Raw genomic sequence first — 22010 nt, 5'->3', positions numbered from 1 at the left:
GATCTCATAGGTATTTTTATTACATATTCAAATCACATGAAGTGGATTTGGCTTTTAACCTGATACCCAATTTGATTTAAAACAATAAATAAGCTCTAACACGCACAGGCATGATTTATGAGCTTGCTGTGTGACTATTGGAAAGAGGTGTGTGGATGCCACAGATCTGGGCACAGAAACCCTGGGTGTAAATGTCAGCTTAGTCAGTGATTTATATGCATATGTATAAGTGTCAGTGTGGTCCGTCTGGTGTGTGTAACTCACCGAGGTCATCGATTTTGATGTTAGGTCTTAGAGTGTAGTCTGGCTCTGTGGGCTGGGGCTCATCATCTGAATCAGATGCTGGAAGACATTAAAGGATAATCAGGACACACTCTCTCTGCAGGATCTTATACATGCTCTCAAAGGATTCGGAGATTTCTTTGTAAGCTCCTCTAAGTCATCCGCAGGGGTGAGAAAGTGATGGTGGTAGTTAGTGTCCCCAGTTCAGGTTACATACACCAAAAGAATGGGACATGAATCACGAAACAATGGCCAAGTCGACTACTTGTCTAACAGCTGACTTATTGGTGTTCCACAGAAAATTTGATAAAAAAGTTTTGGACTATCAAAATGATGTGTCAGTATTATCTATTGATTGACTGATTGGTTGATATAATAATTTTTACATTTGAGAATTTCTTTGACACTTTTAAAGAAAATCATGATTAATTTTGATTGTTTTAATGTTTTGAATGCCTATTCTATTTAGAACTATTTAGAAAATCTGCATATATAGTTTTAAGAAAAAAAAAGAAGATTTTGTTCTTTGCAACATACTGTACACTCAAGAATAGTTTTGAATCTGTTTTGAAACAATATTAATATTTATTTTAGTTACATATTGGGGAAAATTATACAGTTGAAGTTAATTTGTTTTCCTATTAGTTAACAAAAGCAAAGGGAAAATGTAATGTGTTGTGGGACAAAAAACTATTTATTGTGAAAATAAAATAAATGTCTAATTTAAGGTCAAATTGAAATACAAATAATTTCATATGAAACTTTTTCTCTAAAAGTGATTTGAATATATATATATATACACACACACTGTCAGATTTCAATGAATGCTAAAAAAACTCATAAAATGACTTTTTAATATACTCTGAAATTGATGTTCAAATACATTTGGATTTTAAAAAATGCTGTCAGTTTAACAGAAAGAAATGTGTCATTAATTGTGAATGTAAAATAAATTAGTTATTTATTGTGAAATTGATATACAAATAAATCTGAATTAAATCTAATAGTGGGTAGAAGAAAAAAAGATGTTATGTCAGCTTAACAGAAAATAAAAGTTTGTCAGATCGTATTTTAATATGTTTTGACTTCAGAACAGTCGCACTGTAAAAATCCAATTAATTATTTTTTGAAAATTATATTTATAATATTTTTTTTATATATATAATTTACAGACAAGTTACATGTTAAACTTCTTTATGATTCCCATAACACTCAATGTATTTTTTAAGACAGCTTAAAGTCTGACTTTTATTAATGCATCTCAAAACTACTACATTTTGTTTCTTACTTTTTTAGCTCAGTGGTTCTCAGTTTTGTTTTTAAAGGCCTCCCATGGCTGCACATTTTATCTCTCTAATCTAACACACCTGATTCAACTCTTCAGCTCATTAGTATGTCATTTTTCATGTCTTTATAAATACATCAGCCCTGCTTCAGCCCTTTGAACTCGAGGCATTGGAGTTCAGACCTGACTGAGCAGGACTAACAGATTCGTCTTGACACAAGGACTCAGAGACTCCAAGAGAGAGCACACAGTGTGCTTTCTCGCTCTCTCTCACATACTGAAATATTATTAATGAACATGAACAATGACAGAAAGAGAGGGTGAGGGTTAAAATAACACTCAGTGCCAGCAAACTGACTGTGAGAGAACAAGAATCCTGACAGCACCTGGAAACAAGAGAGAAGAGGGATAGGGGGAAGAAATGACGGGGAGGAGCAAGAGACTGCTTTCCAGCAGTGTTTCCCAACTTCTATATATATATATATATTATATACTCCCACAGCCACACAATATGTAAGAGTGTATTTTTTTTTCCTTTTACTGTATTCAGCCTTGACAATATTTCAAAGAGCGAAGACATTTTTTATTATATTTTTTAATTTAATTTAACTTTTTATTTTGATGTCACAAATTCTCTTGTCACTACTGTTCAAAAATTAGCTTTTAATCTTTTTTTTCGAGTTTTTTAAAAAGTATCTAATGTTTACAATGACTGCATTATAATATAATATAATATAATATAATATAATATAATATAATATATATTACCCAAAATATAGTAAAATAGCAACATTGTGAAAAAAAAATATATATTTTAAAATACGTTTTCTATTTTAATATTTCAATTAAATTTATTCCTGTGATAAAGCTTTTTTTTTTTTTTTTTTTTTGCATCAATAATTCAGAAATTGTTCTAATATGCTGATTTGGTGCTCAAGAAACATTCATTCTTATCATTACAGTAGAAAACAGCTGTGCTGACTTAATATTTGATGAACAGCCACTTCAAAAGAACAGTATTTATTTGAAATATAAATATTTTGTAACATTATAAATGGTTGACTTAATGCATCCTTGCTGAATAAAATTTCTAAAAAACAAACAAACAATAAAACACTCACTCACTGCTAACTTTTGAATAATAGTAGTGCAGGTTTAACAAAGCAAAATCAAAATCTATCCAAGTTATCCTGATGTATGCGTGCCAGACCACAACATTAAGATTTGAAATCTAGAGGGAAAAGACAGGGAGAGAGTGTGCTTTCTGAGTAAACCGATTGATTTCATTCTCAGAAAGACAGATAGAACAGTTAAAAAAACATGCGCTTCATAAATGGGCTGACAGCTTGAACAATTGACTGAAAAATAGAAAGGTTGGATGGATAGATGGATGAAATGATGAGTTGATGGATGGATGGATGGATGGATGGATGGATGGATGGATGGATGGATGGATGGATGGATGGAGGGATAGAGGTCGATACCTGTTGAGCAGCAGACATACACTCTTAATCTCAGGCAGCTCCGGCCGTGGTGATGAGTGGGTGTGGCTAAAACAAAACAGCAAAATGTCAGTCACCTGTCAATCATCAGAAATACTGCTTAGGTTCTATAACTGTACTATTCTGAAGTACTGTACTTCCAGAGAACACAGAGAAGAATAAAGCATTAAAATAATTATCTATTATCTAAAGATAGCATGTATTGTTGCTTTGTCTCAATGGTAACTTATACAATACATACACAAGGTACTACAGATACAGTAGTGTGTATAGTGTTAGCACTATGTATGTACAATTATTATAATACGTAATTGTGGATTATGAATTATTATTCGTTTACAGATTTAGTAATAGACACAAGTTGATTTCTAAAACATTAAATATTCACAAATGGGTGAATCTTGCACAGAACCAGACCAAATCAACTTCCACCCAAAAAAAGAAAAATTATTTCAGTTCATTTAACAATATTTAATGACTAAATAATAAAAGTAAATATAATATAATGCAGTAACTAAGTAAAAACGAAACTAAAAATCTTTAGTAAAAACTGAATATATGTATATATTAAATTATTTTATATATATATATATATATATATATATATATATATATATATATATATAGAGAGAGAGAGAGAGAGAGAGAGAGAGAGAGAGAGAGAGAGGGATAAATTCTATATAAATTCAATATATTGAATTTATATATTGAATTTATATAGAATTTATTATTCTAAAATCATTTTTTTAAATATAATTTCTTATTACCTTTTTTTATCAACATGACAGGTTGCTTGACATTCATATACTCTAGATTAATATAATAATGTACATAACTGTGTCACAACAGACTTAGAAGTGTGTATAGTTGAGGTAAAACACACAGATACTCACAGATATAATAATACTCCTGCCCAACATGGAACTCGTAGCCCAGCGAGAAGGCGCTGTAGCGCTGGAACTTTTCCGAGAATTTGATCGGTGCGTGTGGGGCGTGGGGACGGTTACACTCCCAGCGTTTGAAGCCCAGCTGTGGGTCACATGTCCGGTAACCACGATAACTGACCATGTAGAGCACGTACTGCTCGGCTACGCCTCTCTGGCTGCTGTTGTAGTGAGGACAGTAGATATCCAGGTAGTCATTGACATTCACCTGCACTGTGTAGCCCTCCTTACGAAGTCTGAGGACAAAAAGGAAACATGCAAAAATGGTCACATTGTGCTCAAACAATACTAGGCATATTTGGCTTCTTTATACATAAACACATACAGTAGGTCCAGCCAAAATATCAGCTTTACGTATAAGAAACTGCAAAAAATTTCCATTTTCATGTACTCCAATTTTCTGTTCCTTTGGGGAAAATTGGAACAGAATAGGAATTAGGAATTAAAACAATACAAAACTAAAACTATACATCTATACCAAACCTGTAACGTTTAAATATAACAACTGTTTTCATTTTTAATATTTTAATAATAAAGGAAAACTATACAAGAAAACTGTTTAAATTTTTATAAGATTAGGTATTTGCTGTCATGCTAGAGGACACTATTGTTGTAATAATAACAAATGTGGTGTTCTTATTACAAATATTTTTGACTCTTTAACAGATTGCTTAGTTCCACCTCTTTTCTAAGTCAATTTGGATAAATGTGTCTGCTAAATGCATAAATATAAATGCATGTTATTATATTATTCATCATTTATTAATCAGTGTTGGGCAGTAGTTACTAGTAACTATTTACTGTAATAATATTAATTTCGCAGTGACTAGTAGTGTAACTAATTACTAATAAGATTTGAGTATTATTATTACAGTTAACATCCCTAAAACAGCTAGTAGTTACTTTTTTTCATGTCTCAACAATCCAACAAATACAATAATTCCTAGATTTATTCATTAAATGTAAATGTATTTATTAATTAATATAAGGAAAAATTTTATGAACTTTCTTTTGATAATATACTTCATGAAATATAATCATATTTGGGTTACAGAAAAATTATAGCTACAATTAACTTCAAGCTACACATAACAAATAATGCAACACTTTTACAAAAAAAAAGTCACTAAAAATCACCACTGAGTGTTTGTAAAAAAAAAAAAAAAAACAAAAAAAAAAAACTTCTGACTGCGATCCAATGTAGATTTTGGTCAAATGATGAGGCAGAAATATATACATAATTTTATGGGAAAGATACACAATTATAACATCTGTGGGCCATAGTTTTGAAACTAGTAGTCTAACTAATTACTCTTGCCAGATAATAATAAGTAAAGTAATAATATTATTTTTAAAAGGAGTAACTAACGAGTAATAAATTACATTTTTGGAATAAAAAGCCCCACACTGTCACTGATTAATATAGTATTCTTTGTTTTTTTTTTTTTTTTTTTAGCTTTCTTTTGAAATTTCTAGATTTAAGCATTAGTCATTTTGTGCTCTAGTAATTTTTTATTAGTTATTGCAGATAGATTTTTTATGACACTTTTATTTTTATTTCAGTTTTAGTCATTTTTAATTTTCGTTTTATTTGATATTTAGGCTGTTTTATTTTAGCTTTATTTTAATTAATGAAAAAAAAAAGGTTTTCACCTATGAATGCATTTTAATCGTTAAAAGTTCTGGCAGAATCAGTACAAGTTTGTATCAGACATTTGCATTTCGGGGGAAGCTCCCTCGGGCCTGTGAGATAGAATGAAGGTGAGCATGAAGCGAGAGACGAGTGATGGCTGTATTGGGACCTGTAGTAATATATTGTTATACCGCTCCAGTGCGCAGCTCTGAGTCTCTTCCTACTAGACGGAGCCTGATGAAAACGCGCGTAACGCAACGTATATAAACAACGAAGAGCGCTTGCGCCGAGTGAATGCAGCTCTCGTGGGACGTGTCATACTTCAGGCTAGAAAAGTTGCCGTGCAAGTGTCAGAATTCACAACCCAGCCGCGGTCCCTTCTTCACTGCACTCGTTTGTCAATGTCACAGCAGAAGACACCGAGAGGATGGAGTGAAACTCGGCGGGTTCTCCTAATGGGAGGTTGCAGTAATAACGACTGACCAGCAGGGGTCAGTATTTAGATACCAAATGAATATCAATTTATTTTCCTTGGTTCTAGGTCACTACTCATGGGAGATTATTATTCAATTATTAAATGAAGATCAAAAACGCTGCATTAACGCCTCTTCCCCTTCGTTTCGCCCCCCCCCCCCCCCCACACACACACTCCTCTCATTCTATTACTCCGTCTTTCTTTAAATTGCTAACATGGTGAGTGAGCAAACGTTTACTACATCTCATTATAATGCCACACCCCTCTACACACGCACACAACACACACACACACACACACAAGCGGGAAAAAAGTAATAACATAAAATAATTAAATAAAAGTAATACATACATATACATACACTCACACACACACACACACATATATATATATATATATATATATATATATATATATATATATATATATATATGTGTGTGTGTGTGTGTGTGTGTGTGTGTTTTATTATTCCAGTAATATACTACAGTAATCATTCAATAAGTGATAGGCTAAAATGATTAACCATTATAAACAATTAGTTAACAGAAACAATGCATCTTGGTATTATTGATCAGTTAAATAATAATAATAATAATAATAATGAGCCTGAATGGTCTCAAATGGAAAACCTGTGCTGTCACATTTTTTACTAAAAGTGTTAAAGTTTTTGTTAAAGAAGGTTTTGCGTGTTTCCTATATTATTTGGAGAGAATATTCACCAATCATGTAGCATGTGGACACAGTATATTAAGTAGTTCCAGTGGAATATGCTGTTAAAAACTAGGCTTTTGAGCAAAATGGAAACATTAAAAAAATGTAAAAAAAGAAAAAATATATATATTTCATGAAATAGAAAAAAAAGTATTATCATAATCATTGTTTTATATATGTAATCAACACATAAATTCGAATGAAATAAAAACAAAATCAAAAGCTATTTTTCTCTTTCATTACAAACTTCTTTTGGAGTGCAAGGATGCTGACAGTATCTAAGAAGGACTGATGGAAGGGAATCTGCAGTTGTGCTTCTGACCATTAGCACAACATAAAGAGAGGAAACGCAACCCACCATGGGAGATTTGAAATCATTAAAAAATGATTCTGAATATTTAAAAAAAGACTGCCACACATTTCCTCCTAAGCTTAAAGGAGTTACCTCTCTGTCTACAAGAATAAATAATTGGAACTATTTAGCTAACATTTGAACATATACATACACACAAGATTCACATGATTGTATATGTGAGCACATGCATGGGGCTGTGTGGATCCAGGATGCAAGATGCTGAGCTGGGCAGTAAGGGATTTTGGGACAGCAGGTTAAAACAAGATCAAGACCCAGTGGATCAATGTCACTATTAGAAAGAGAGAGAGACAAAGACCAAGCTTCTGCAATAGAAAAAAAGCAATAATACCATCTGAAACACAGCTGCCCATATAAATATTTGAACTCACTACATTAATCATACGTTGCAAGTCAGATCAGATTATTAGTCCATTTCTTGTTGAAATCCTCATTCTTTCCATGTAGAACGTAAGATGCATATTTCTCATGGTTACATATGTGTAGAATGATTGTGCCTACAGAGCATATTTATATAATGAGTGAAAAAGAGAGAGATGGCAGAGCTGAATCAGCACCACAGGAGAAACAGCAGCTCTCTTCTCTTCCCTTGTTGTTCTTTTCTGTTCTTCTAATTAACCCCCTCAATTCGTTTAATTAAAGGAGAGCATCTGTCCTGCGAACAGTTGACAAAACACATGTGAGGGGCGCGTTAACACACACAAACACACACACGTACACACATGCTGCGCTTCATAAAGGAGACATGCAGATCCACTGATGACTGTGGACTAAAAGTAAGTGTTTAGTTAACATACAGACCTCTGCATCGAGTCGATTAAGAAGGATCACATCATGAGCAATAGTGCTGTTCTAAATATTATGTGATTTATCCACTGGTAGTCACAGCTGCACTGCTATTCAGACCAACATCTGTATACAATAGTTCAATAAACAAGAAGTTCATAAGTACCTTACATTTTTGATCAAATTTAGCAATTGACCATGTATTTGCTCTGTGAATGAATATAGTTCAAAATGAAGCCAAACCATTCCAACCGGTTAAATGATATAGTGACTCACTCACTTGCTAAATCCTGAATGAATCTGTTTTTGAACAAATCGCTTGAGTAAATGATTCAATAATTCAATTTTTTTACTATTCTGAATGAATCAGTGTTTCTGAATGCATCAAATTAATTGAGTAAATGCTTTAATGACTCACTTATCACAAATACAGAAATAAACGGTTCTGACCATTCCGGTTTTACAACGAATCTCTTGAGTAAATGATTTAACGTCTCATTCCGTTCCTGAATAAATCTTTTAGTTTTTTTTACAAATTGATTTTTACATTCCTGAATAAATGATAGTTTCTAAATTAATCGCTTGAGTAAATGATTCAGTGACTCACTCACTTGATACATTCCTGAATGAATCAATGTTTTCGAACAATTTGCTTGAGTATATGATTCAATGACTCAATCATGAAGACAGTCACTTGTTGCCATCAATTTAAACTTGCAGAAAAATCTGCAAAACCAGTGCAGAGACCGACAGTCTGTCATGTGCAAATATGGATTTTGAATGCAACTTTACTGGAGTAATTTAACCAGTTTATAAAAAATAAAAAAAAACATATTATTACTCAAACCTTTTAATTATTATTTCATTTTCCGATAAAAGCTTTGTATAGGCATTTATACTGCATGATTTGTTGTCATGTCATATATATTTGCTCCCCTCTCTCTCTTTTCCTCTTCACTCATTTCTTTCCTCCTCTACAGAAATAAATTATGGAAAAGGTTATTAAATTTAGAGGCATCATAGAGCTGTTGGAGCCGGCTCACACACATGCATGCGACTGCAAACGTGCCACATGCAACTCCAAAGAAATTTAATCGCAATTCCACTCTTTGGAGCCAAACAAACGTTTACTATTCAATGGGTTTAGAGCAGGATTTTTAATCAGTCAAACATTCTCGGAATCAGTGCTTCAGCCGAGAGAGAGGATGAGTGTGTGTTTGGTTTTAAATCTGCTAAGGAACTGATATGTGTCAGTGGGGGGAGAGTTCAGCCGCTGTTACCTGCTCTCAAGGCCAACCTCATCACCAGCCCCTCACATCAGCAGAGTGTGTGTGAGCGTAAATCACACACACCTCCACTGGCTTCCCCTCGTTTCAAAGCCCATTTGCCACAGGCAATTAGAAACCAACCAATCTCTCGCTCTCTCCTGCTTTAACTCCTCTCTGCGGCTCATTCTTTACATCTCACTCCTTTCTGCAGTTCTCCTTCCTCTTCTCTCACTCTGTATCAGTGCAGTCACTCAATGTCACAGCCCTGATGGCGAGTTTTAGCCTCTGAACTGTACTAATCCAACAGATAAATTCACACTCACACACACGCTGCACATTGCTACTTTCTGACGTTGGTCGATAGTATGTGAAGTTTAAAGTCATTCGGGGAGACTGTTTATTAAACAGAGGGTGCAGATATGATTTTCAATAGACACAATATTTCATCTTTTTCAGGATATCAGTTCAGTCTAGTCATTTTCGATTTTCTTCTCAGTCACCTCTATACAGAGACCGATGAACTGGCATCACACACACACACACACGCTGCTCCTCGCTTTACTGTTTATTACCCCCTTTCTTCTGAACAACAATGAGGATATGGCTCTCTTGCTCTCCTCTGCATCTTTCCTTCACTCCCTCGCTCTCTTTATTACAAGTTCAAGTAAGTTTACAGAACACAGCTCCCATCTGAGCAATGAAGAGAGAGAATGTATGCGTCTGTTGGGCCTTGTTTGTATGTGTGTGTGTGTGTGTGTGTGTATATGTGTGTACGTCTCTGTTTATTCTTGCATGTTGTTATATATGTTATTATATTAGCTGGGGGCAGTTGATCTCCCATCATTCACCTGGAAAGCAAAACTTTTAAGGTAAATGATTGCTCAGTTTTGTATCATTTAACTTTGCGATTATGCATGCTTGACATTTTGCCAAAGCCTGTTAATTATGTGTCATGTGTTGTTATGGCCGCTAGCCACTGTCCTGCTTTATGAGGCTGTCTTAAATGTGTTGATTAAGCTCTGTTGGCCATATCGAGCACAACAGTAACCGCCCATCTTGTCAGCTGCCTTGGTTCAGGAAGTGTTTTCCCATTGATTTTCTCCACAGGGTTTTTTATAAAACGCTTCAATAAAGAGTTCTGGGCTATGAACAAAACCACCCAGCTTTAAGATGAATCACAACCTGTGGCAGTGCCAGGATGTTTTCACAGGGGTGGCCAGGAAGGGGCCAGAATCCAGACCGGGTTAGTACAGAAATCTTCTTTATTTCAATATAAAAATTTGTTAAGGTACTGGACTGTTTTAGTGCCTAAAACACAACCGAATAGATAAATAATACTGAGTGAATATGAATTTTTATTATTATTATTATTTTTCACCTCCATTTATTTTAATAAAGGGACTCGCTATAGCTTTATTGCTCAGTCAGCTTGGTTCTGGTTCTGAACACTTTCTAAAGCTTGTTCTCCATCATCACATACTCATGGATGAGATCTACATGGTTCAAAGTTTAGTAAACCTTCACTGAATTTCATATAATCAATGAACTATATTTCTATCATACCTAAATTGAACTCTGTACAAAGAAAAAGGTGGAAACTGTTCTCTTCCCCATGTGCAAGAATGTAAAAAAGGCAAGAAGTCAACAGAACATAAATGCCAGAATTTAAAATGAGTTATTTTATGCATTTAAATATTCATATTCAAATATTCAAATTTTTTGAAATTAACAATTTTTTTTTCATATTTTCTAGTACAAGTGCACTGTGCTCACATTTACTTGTATATTAAGTTACAAATAAAAAAATACAAAACAGTTTTCGCCTTATATTGTGATCTTTAATTGCCTAATATTGTAGTAAATGCATTTGAGAGACTTTCTTAAATGTGATGCATATATAAATACATGCATGGTCAAGGAAGACCTACGTAATAACTTAATAACACCAGACAGCACATTTTTTGCTAAAGTCACCTGTTTTACAGATCATTCTCCAGAGAAAAAAAGACATTAAGATATCTTAATGTTCCAATATTTGCAAAGAAACAATATTAAACTTAAACATAACTAATCAAATTCCACCCAAAGCAAATCATGTGAGCTTTCTACATTCATCTTATAAACAGTTTTCATTAGTGGTTCTATTAATGTTCCAATCACACCCCACTGAGTTTCATTGTGTCTGTATACACATTATCATTTTGTTTCCTACAGAATAAATAACGTACTACAGGTTTGAAACAACATGGGTGAAATTTATTTTTATTTTTAGGTGAACTATGGCTTTCATTGAAACATACAGTACTTATGTCTCCTGAGCTATGAAAGCAACCTTTAAACAAAAAGATTTTCACTCCAATGCTTTTTATTTTTCTTTGCCCTAGTATAGTCTGGGGCTTTAAATGGATCCCTAAAACAATCTGTTAGACAGTCAGAAAGGAAGGAGGGACAGAGAGAAAGAGAGAGAGAGAGAGAGAGAGAGAGACACTGAGGCAGTGGTCTGACTTGGGGGTTCCATTCTAAACGCATTTGGCTTCAGTACTGGCCATGTGTCATGAATTAAAACTGAATTAGCATTGACTGTGTGAGTATGTGTGTGTCTCAAGGAGATGGATGATGAACGACAGAGATGGATGGACACATTCAGGAAAATGAAGGGAAGGAATGAAGGGATGAGGAAGAGGAGAAATGCAAATGAAGAAATGAACGACAGGAACAGAAGTGAGAAACTGGGACAGAGAGAATAAGAGAAGGTGAAACAGGACGTTGAAATAAAGAGAGAGAGGACGCGTCCATCAGGCTTAAGTCCCAAACATACTCTACACTAGTGAGTCCCAACTGGTTTCACTTCAACACACAAATGTGTTGAACAACTTTATTTCCAAAATATAGAATTTGGGTCACAATTAACATTGGAAATTAAGCTGTTGAACACATCTGTTTACTTTAGTGATTAAACTAAGTAGGCCTAATCCTAAAACAATAAATATAAATTATATATATAATGAAATCTCTTCAAATTAGAATTACCGGTAATGACTATTCTTGACAGCCAAAACTTAACTGAACAAAATATTGAAGTTGACTCACACCATGTTTATTCTTGTTGCAAGTAAAACAAGTCTTCAAATTTCGTGTGTACTGTATTTTCTTTTCTCATGAAATGTGCAAAAAAGTGTAATAATTCAAATTAAATAATTGTTGTTGTTTTTTTATATTGCTACTATACTGAAGCCAAAGCAAATTATTAAATATATTATCTAGAAAATAATTCTCTACCCATATTAGGAGGAACGTTAAGTTTAAATCTGAAGAAAAGCATTTTCAATTTATACGTTTATTATAAAATTTGTTTAAAAAAACTATCTATCTATCTATCTATCAAATAATGGGATCAAATAATGATTCATGGTTAATTAATTTAATATATCAACACTCTCAGTTTTTGTTAATAAAAAATATGCAGCACTGTCATAATTACAGCAGAAATACCAGAGGAAACATGAAGGCCTTTGAATATTAAGTTTTAGTTATTTAGCTATTTTAGTACTTAATACTTAAAAAATAAACAAAAATATGAAATGTGGGCAACTAGCTGAATTAAAACACCTTTTAAACTATTTTGTTTCATTTCATGTAAATGTGTTTATAAATTTAGTTTGAGTATTAGTTGACAATAGTAACCCTTGGTCCTGGACCAAAGTTTGCATAGGAGACTGTAAATCAGGTGTAATTATATATATATATATATATATATATATATATATAATTACAATTATTATATTATTGTTGCTTTTGTTGAAATAATCAAAAGATGGTCCCAAGATAAATATTCAAATTATTGTTGCTTTCTGATGCTGTGTTCGAATTTTAATGACATTGTATTTAAAATCATCGCGGGCCAAATTTTTTTATCTGGGCAGCCTATTGAGGAACCCTGCTGTAAATGTTCTTCTATTTCAGGTCTTTTTGGGTTTCATTAGGTTTCAAGTTTTTTTCTTTTCTTTTTTTTTACCTTTTAAAAAATAAACATCCGCCTTAACGGCACACATATTTGGAGGCGACTCTATCACCTTCCCGAGGTTTGTTAAGGCCACCGAGCAGACATTTGCATACTTGAGTCGAGCATGTTTCTGTCCTTGGAGAGAAAGAGCCATTTGAGGTATTGGGGATAATATACAAAAAGACTTACGTCTCTTTTTTTAATGAGAATTACTTATAAATGACTCTTTTCTAAAGGTGCTGGAGGACAAAATAAATTAAAAGGCAGAGTAAATAAAGACTCTCTTGAACTTCTCAGCTTCAGTTAATCTCCTGCGCTCTCAATCCACTAAAAACAACAAACCAGCACACCTTTATCGAGCTGTAGTTTCAAAACATTAACCTCTGACCCTCACATTGATCCCAAAAGAACCCACATACCTCATCATATGTACACACACACGTGCTCCCACCGTGTGGCATGTTTACTGCCCTGGATATCGGTAGTTTGGAGGCTCTTATGGACAATCAATACAGCGGTTAAGAAAGGAGCAGATTGGAGCAGTGTAATGGTCTCAAGTACTCACTCTAAAAGCGCTTTCTCCGAACCGAGCCAACCCACTTACCCACACACACAGATGCAGGGCCCTCATTAAACTACATTTACACTCACACTAAAACTATTTACACAGTTGGGTATCAGTCCATGAGCAGCTATGAACCGAACAAGATGCAGGAAGAAACGTGTGATCTGTGGGTTCAGTATGTCAGAGTTTATTCCATGATCACTTTCTGCCAGCCAGAGTCCCAGAGACACGTGAGCCGGAGTAAATGGCACAGGAGTCCACTTTAAGTGTGTGTTTCCATTAACCTCGCTGGCCTCTCTCTTCTCCCACACGTCTAATGTTGCCATTTCCTCTCGTGGAAGATGTGAAAGTGTGTAGCAAGACAAAATGAGCAGGGAAAGACAGTGTGCTTGTTTGTTTGTGTATGTCTTTCTGATAAATAATTGAATGTGTCTTTTGCCCACCAAATGGAACATTGTTCTGTCAAACAACGCTGGTGAACCACACGACTTTGTTTCTTTGGCCTCTCTTTACTTCTTTTTCTTTCTAATCCCTGATTAAAAAAAATAAACCAGTTTAAGGTGACTTTTTGGTCGTGTCTGGATTATCTAAAACCAGCAAACCGACAAGCAATAAACCAGCTTATACTGGCTTCAGCGTTTTGTTTTGTTTTTTTTTTTTATAAGTGTCCCCTTTTCACTAGTTTTCTTTAACTCTGTCACTTATTCTTCTCATTTCCGCATCTTTCTGTCTCTGTATTTCCATCCTCCATCTGTCTTGGGATTTTTTCATTTTGTGCACTCTTTCAGACTTCTATCTCATCTATGTCATTCTTCTTTCTCTAAACTTATTCCCCTTCCTTTAATTCACTCACTTCTTTTTGCTTTTCCTTTTCCTCCTTTTCCTTCCTTTATGATTGCTGTTGCCAAACCATGTCAATACGCCACTCCAGATAATGGTGACATCTGTCTATCATTCAGTCTGTGTACTCATATATATATATATATATATGTGTGTGTGTGTGTGTGTGTGTACAGATTTAATAGGTTTCAGTTTAATTAAATCTGTTTTATTTTAAGTTTATAAATTAAAAGCTAATTGACTGCTATAAGTTTCTTTTAAAAATTCACTTTAGCATACCAATATCCTCTTCAAAGTTCCAAAGGCCATAATCCAATTCTTACTGTAGAACATACATTATGTTAAGGCAATATATATATTTTTTTGAAATGGGAATTTATTACCAGAGGTTTATTACATCTGTAAAACAAGTATGATTTATAGGGGTGTAACGGTTCACAAAATTCACGGTTCGGTTCGATACGATACACTGATGTCACGGTTCGGTTCGGTTCGGTTCGATACGTTTTAGATACAGCAAAATGTAAAAACATCTCAACTTTTCAGAATGCCGCAAGCGCACCGCGGGTCATGTGACAAGAACCAACCAATCAGCTTCATCCTTTCCCGTAACAACGTTGAGAGCTCAGCCAAGATGAAGGATCAGCTGATCATAGTTGTATATGGATTGCAATTTTGAAATAAATTTAGTAGCAGAGCTACTGCAAGCGATTTTTAGAGCTGCAAATCCATTTATCCTTCGCTGAAATTTCCGCGTCTCATGGAGAGAGCACGTCATTGTTGCTTAGCAAAGACAGACGCCTCATGAGCGCTTCTGCCCGAGCGCTTTGGAAAGGAAACCACTCTCTTGCCATCACCATTATAGCTTAAAGGGAATCCAAAGTGCACCCAAACACCAGACCTGTTGGTTATTGGGGGATCTTCTCATTTCTAGTCTGTTAAACGCATTGGCTATTTTGCAACGAGCCTTCAGCGCGTACTGAGTGAGCGAGCGCCTGCTGAGTAGCCTAACATAAACATATAAGATGGTGTTTTTTTCTTCTTCGGGAGTGTCAGGGGCGTTGCCTGTTACGTTGTTTGGGTTATTGGGCTACCTTGTTGAACGCATATCATTATATTTCTCTCTCTCTCTCTTTTTTTTTTTTTTCAAATATAATTAAATACTCCAACGAACCGTTCGGTATACATAATGCGTACCGCGTACCGAACCGAAAGCGTCGTACCGAACGGTTCAATACGAATACGCGTATCGTTACACCCCTAATGATTTATGATTCATGTAGATGATGAGGTCTAAAATACAGGAAAAGAGCTTATTCGTACAAAATACTGAAACCGTAGCCATATGCACAGTTATCTCTTTATTTATTTTCCTCACTTTCCATTGTCAGCCTTCCTCTTTCTCAGCTACAGGCGATGAAAATTTAATATCAGAGAACAAGAGAGAGTGAGGGAGAGAGACACTTTTCAGAGCCCCTTTATCGTCCACTCCATTCAACAACAACAACAATAACCCCATCTTCTCCATGTACAACTCAAACAAGTTCACATTCCTAATAGTAAAGTGCAAAGCAATGCCAACCAAGCCGCAGGAACATAGAGGAGAGAGAACGAGATAGATGTGCTGGAGATAAAGAAGCGATTCAGAAACACTAATGAAGAGCTGCTTTTGGCACAAATGAGAAAAATAAAGACAAAACAGAGAAAGGGAAGAAATATTGAGGTGTCATTGGGAACACGGAATGAAAATGTGAGAAGCTTCACCTTATAATAAGATTACCAAGATAACATGTTACAAAGATGCAATAAAAAAAACTGCAAAAGAGAGAGAAACAGTCTTTCATTCATGCTGGAGGTGAGATAAGGTACGGTCATATGGTAGAGTTCACAAACACAGTACGCACAAATAAACACATGCACAAAGATGTCAAAATTTCTATGTTTTTTTTTTCTCTGTGTGCCAACAAATGTAAATCAGTATAAATCATACTCATCTTTCCTCATCACTCATAATGACACTTTCACATCAGTCTCACCACTCAATTTTTATCCAGCATCATCCTACTATATGAACTTCTCTGAAGGGATGCAAAATATAGCTATAGTATATAGCAGAATATTTTCAATATCAATAAATAGTGTAGATTTAAATATGCATGTTAATTTCCCTCTTATTTACATTTTCATTTTTACTTAAGTTCATTTACATTTTACCACATAAAGCACACTTTCTAGGTTACCTGATAACATATTCTTTCCGCAGCTTGAACAAAGTGTCCATAGAATGCAGTTCCTTACAGGGGTGTAATTGTAAAGCAAAATGTGATTGGTTATAGCGAGAACATGCTACGATTGTTCAGCGGAGTGTGGCTGTTATCTGATTGGCTTTAATTGACCGTGGGTGGAGTCCATGCATTTGTGGATTGTCAGCATCTTAACACTAGAAATGATTCAAAATCCACAAATGCGCGCAGCGATCCACAAATACTCAGAAAGCCATTCACAAATGCAAAGCAAGTGATCCACAAATATGTGCGGTGATCTACAAATGTACAGGATGCGATTCACAAATGAATGCCAGGCAAAGTTGTGTTGTTTGTGAAATAAAAAGATATTTGTGAATATGTTTTTTATTGGCAATATGTTTGGTTTTTGTTAATCTCTTTACACTTATTTGTGGATCATAATGCAATTATTTGGAATTATGCAACAATTCTATCTCCATAATCTTTATAGGGTGCCTGATACAGTCATTCTAGCACTGTGCTCTTTTATACTTTTTATATTTTACTTTTTTATATCTTTGCAGTTATTTTTTTATCTTGTCCTTTCTTTCTCTCCCTCCCTCTGAGCTGTCACTAGGCCATATGTAAAATATCTGTTTTTCTTCTGTGCATTTCTCATTTAACTCCCTCCTCATCTCCTTGGACTGACCCCTTCATCTTTCCCAGCCTCCCTCTCTCAGTTTCCCTCAATCTGTTTCTCTCTCATCAGCTCCCTCCTTCACTAAGCCACTTTCAATCTCTGTCCGTCCCTCCCTCTGTCTGTCGCATAGCCTGATTTGCAGGAAATCCAGCAAAACTGGTGTGGCAAATTTTCTGTCATTTATCGAATGAATCAAATTGGATTCTCATAAATCTAGCAGTGTTTTTATTAAGTTGGTTGTCTGGTAAATAGTTATCAGTTAAAAGGTTAAAGCTCTATCAAATGTATAAATAAATGTACCACCAACATTTGACTTTGACTTCTTTTATCATGGCTTGTGATTTTTCAGGGCTCCGTATCTGAGCAGTCTGCATTACAAGTGCAATGCTGTACCAGGTGAGCTACTGAGCAAGTTTACCATGCCAGAAAAGTCATATAGAGCTGATTATATGATAGAAATCATGCACTATGGTGATAAAGTATCAAGCAAGGAACTGGTAGAAAAGGAATTGTGAGAGGAAATAAACAAAAAATATCAAGATCAACGAGCATGAGAAAAGCAAAAGAGCTCTTGATATCAAATGTCACATTAAAAATGTCAAGCATTACAACAATTTACTGATGCATAAAAATAGATCATGATGGAGAATGTACAAACCGGTCCGTCAAAGTGACAGATAATGATTCTACTAATCCTGATGTGGTAAAATGAGACCCTGCACCTGAGACACAACATCACAGGAACTCTCACTATCTAAATCCCCTTCAAACATTCTGTCTCCCAGTCGAGGGTTTCTATTTCTGTCTCCATTACAGTCGTATGACAGAACGCTCACTTTACCACAGAGAGGAGAGAGTCTGCGGTAATTAACTCTAATTAGAATAGCTCCCCTAACAATACAGTTGTCCCTTTCAGAGAAAGAATGAGTGTGTCGTTGTGTGTACATGGACTGGAAAAGCGGGGCAACTGTTGATGTGTGTCCGGAGGTCATTTAAAACTTCATCTCCTGCATGAGGTGGAAAACTGCCCTTTGTGTTGAACTGAGGATAAGTATGTGGATGTCTAAAGGATGGATTCTCTCCAATGTAAATAATTTCAGACTGTAGTCTATCATAAATAGATTTGGTGCAGCAAATAATGACTCTCACTTGTGGCTGAAGGAAAGGAGACGGTGAACTGCAACAAGGTCAGGTTCTCTTATTTCCTTTCTCAGCCATCTTTCATGGCCCATGGGTGAGTCACCTCTTTTTGCACAATTTGGTTTGGCCTTTAATGTTATCCTGCAGTTCTCTTAAAGGGATAGTACTCCCAGACAATTCTGTCATCATTTACTCACCCATGTGTCATTCCAAACCTGTATGATTTTCTTGGAACACAAATAAAAATGTTGGTTAACAAACAGTTTTGGTTCCCATTGACATCCCTTGTATTTTTTTCCATATAGTGAAAATTGATGGGAACTGAAACTGTTATAGTAACAGTATATGATGACAGAATTGTATATTCTGGCATCATTTACTCACCTTCATGTTGTTCCAAATCTGTTATAACTTAATTTCTTCTAAGTAACACAATAAAAAAATAATAATTTTTTATTTATTTATTTTTTTGTCCATGAAATTAAAGTTATTGGTGTCCACAGTGTTGTTTTTAATGCTGCTGACTTCCACTGAATGGGCAGTCAAAATATCGACAAAAGGTAGTGCTTCACAGAAGAAATAATATCATATAGGATGGAAGGAGTTTGGAAAACAGAATGATGACATTTTTAATTTTGGGGTGAACTATCCCTTTAAAGACTTTTATATAGCAGCCTAATACATATATTAGTTTATAGAAAACACCACTAAGTGCACTACAGTCGGAAAGTTATTGGCCATGGATGTTCATTTGTGGATGTTTGTTTCCTCCTATTTTAAGATTAAATTTGCAATTATCCGTGTATAAGTTAAACAGGCAGCAAGAGTTATGCCAAATATATGATGCTTTAAGAGGATTGTCTCCTAAAGAGTACTGTTGCTTTAAGAATGATTTCTTGCTGTGTGCATTCAAAAAATTGTTAAGTTCATTAGTTTTACATTTATAAAATATAATTAAATAAAATACATTTTAATATCGGCCTTTTTTTGGCCATACATTGAAAATAATGATCAATAACCTTAAGACTTTTTAAATCAGAGCAATCTAGTACTTCAAAATTCAATATTTGTATTGTTGTAACTGTACAACTGTCTTCCAGCTAATTTAAGAGCCTTGTGCTACAGTGTTTTGAAAAGACATCATAATTCAAAAGAACAGCATGTGGTGATATGGAGAATATTTTACCAGCGGACACATAAACACACAGACATCCTCTAACTGTATGCACAAGCAGACATTATCTTCTCTTTTTCAGAGTATGTGCCTCCAATCTATCAGACACGAAAGCTCAGGCGAAACATTAGAAGGACCATAATGATGATCTGTGTCTATTGCACTGAGTTTGACTCCAGGTTCTCATCTGTTCCCCAGGGCTCTCACATTAATGTGCTGGATGAGATCTTCAGCAATGACGAAGCAAGCAATGTCATCGCTGCTGAGCCATCACTGAGAAATGAACAAGAAGCGCTGAAGACTGAATCCTGGCATGCCGGTTTTCCATTCTACACTTTGAGTCATATGCAGACGAGGCCATTCTGGCTCCAGCATGCCACATTCGCCTGAATTCACACTCGTAAGAAAGAAACTAAGAGGTGCTCTAGGATCTAATCAAATATTCATGAGGATGTCATATTTAAATGAGTACTTTCTTCTGTGTATTTATGCTAATTTGAATAGTACATCTTTCAGCACGGTATTAATACATGCACATAGATGTAATTCACGAGAGGATGCTGGCAGACTGATTTCAGCATGAATATGTCAATAGATATAGGCTTATAAAGAACTAGTAGAAGATCAAACCAATATACAGTACCTGTCGCACATTTGGCTGTAGTAAGGAATCAATACCCATATATAAATTAAATAATGTCTAAACATACAACATCTATCAAAACCATAGCCTGAAATATATTAAAATATTTTTTATTTTTACTTTAAAAAATAAATAAATAATAATAATAAGGATAATAACAAACATAAAAATAATACATTTTTATTATTAAAATTAAAAAGAAAATAACAAAACGTGTTTAGCATGTGAAAGAACAAAAATATAGTAAGGAAAAACCTCTCAGCTTGTGAAAGGTCAAAGTTTAAAACCGCTAATTTCATAAATGAATACTCAGCAGAGTTGGACTAGCACAGAAGAGTAAGAACGAGAAAGAAAGTGAGACGGATGGGTTAATATGGAGCATAAGAGGCAGAAGGCGAGAAAGAAAAAAAAAACAGCAGGTCAATATATTGATATATCATATGTCTTTCCCACAGTCTCTCTCTCTCTCTCTCTCTCTCTCTCTCTCTCCAGAATACCTGTCATTCCTATTTCTATTTTCTGTTTCTTAAGTCGACATTCAATTAAATCCCAAATTCACATTTATTTGACTGTCTTGGCAGTCTGTAATACATTATTGTCTAAGAATAACCTCAAAAGATTCCCTCTGAATGTATCACACTCATTGTCACACTATCTATCTAGTGAAAGCGACATTCAGCCAAGTATGGTGACCCATACTCTAAATTCATGCTCTGCATTTAATCCATCCAAAGTGCACACACACAAACCGTGAACACACACATTTAATCAATCAATCAATCATTCAAACAATCAATCAATCTATCTATCTATCTATCTATCTATCTATCTATCTATCTATCTATCTATCTATCTATCTATCTATCTATCTATCTATCTATCTATCTCAGTGCCATAGGGTCTGGGTAAATTCATGCCTGCAGTAATTCAATTTAATTCTAATCATGAACACCACTGATGGACAGAGAGACTGGGAGAGAAATAGAAAAAAGTGGGACAGAGAGAATAATCACACTTTGAGCATGATATTCAATCTCTTTTTCCATCATTCTCTTTCCTTCCCTCTCTTTCTCTCTCTCTTTCCAGGTTTTGCTCTTCCTCTTTTGTTAGAATTTGTCTGCTGAGAGCTTCAGTAAACAGGCTCAGGCTCCTATTCTGTAATTCCTCAGTCCAGGGAGTTGAAAAAGATTGTCAGTGAAAAAGGTTTCGATTTCACGTCAAATACATAGGATGAGTTTACGTACATAAGCTCTGTAAATAGGTTTCGATTTCTAATTCTCAACAGATGTGCACAGTCGGACCCCTCTGACCCACAAATCCAGCTTTAAACACTCTGACACAAATTCCTCCTTTAATGCACACACACACACACACACACACACACCCACACACATGGGAAATCATTGCTGTGCATAGTTGTACACCTGAATGGTTAGCTCTTCATGAGTGCGTGTTTCACCA

At 34.9% G+C, this 22010-nt stretch overlaps 1 protein-coding gene across 1 annotated transcript in view; it reads right to left on the bottom strand.

Annotated features, from left to right (window-relative positions):
- The window catches only part of LOC128030101 (ephrin-A3), a 48878-nt gene that overhangs the window by 5317 nt on the left and 21551 nt on the right, over positions 1-22010 (bottom strand). The window contains exons 2-4 of the mRNA XM_052617594.1: positions 3963-4249; positions 3052-3117; positions 265-342 (exon numbers count right to left, since the gene is read on the bottom strand). Coding sequence (XP_052473554.1) covers positions 265-342; positions 3052-3117; positions 3963-4249 — 431 coding nt within the window. The remainder of the gene's footprint in view (positions 1-264; positions 343-3051; positions 3118-3962; positions 4250-22010) is intronic.

This window comes from Carassius gibelio, chromosome A16 (genome assembly GCF_023724105.1).
Source record: "Carassius gibelio isolate Cgi1373 ecotype wild population from Czech Republic chromosome A16, carGib1.2-hapl.c, whole genome shotgun sequence".
NCBI lineage: Eukaryota > Metazoa > Chordata > Actinopteri > Cypriniformes > Cyprinidae > Carassius > Carassius gibelio.
This window is presented reverse-complemented; position numbering and strand designations above follow the sequence as displayed.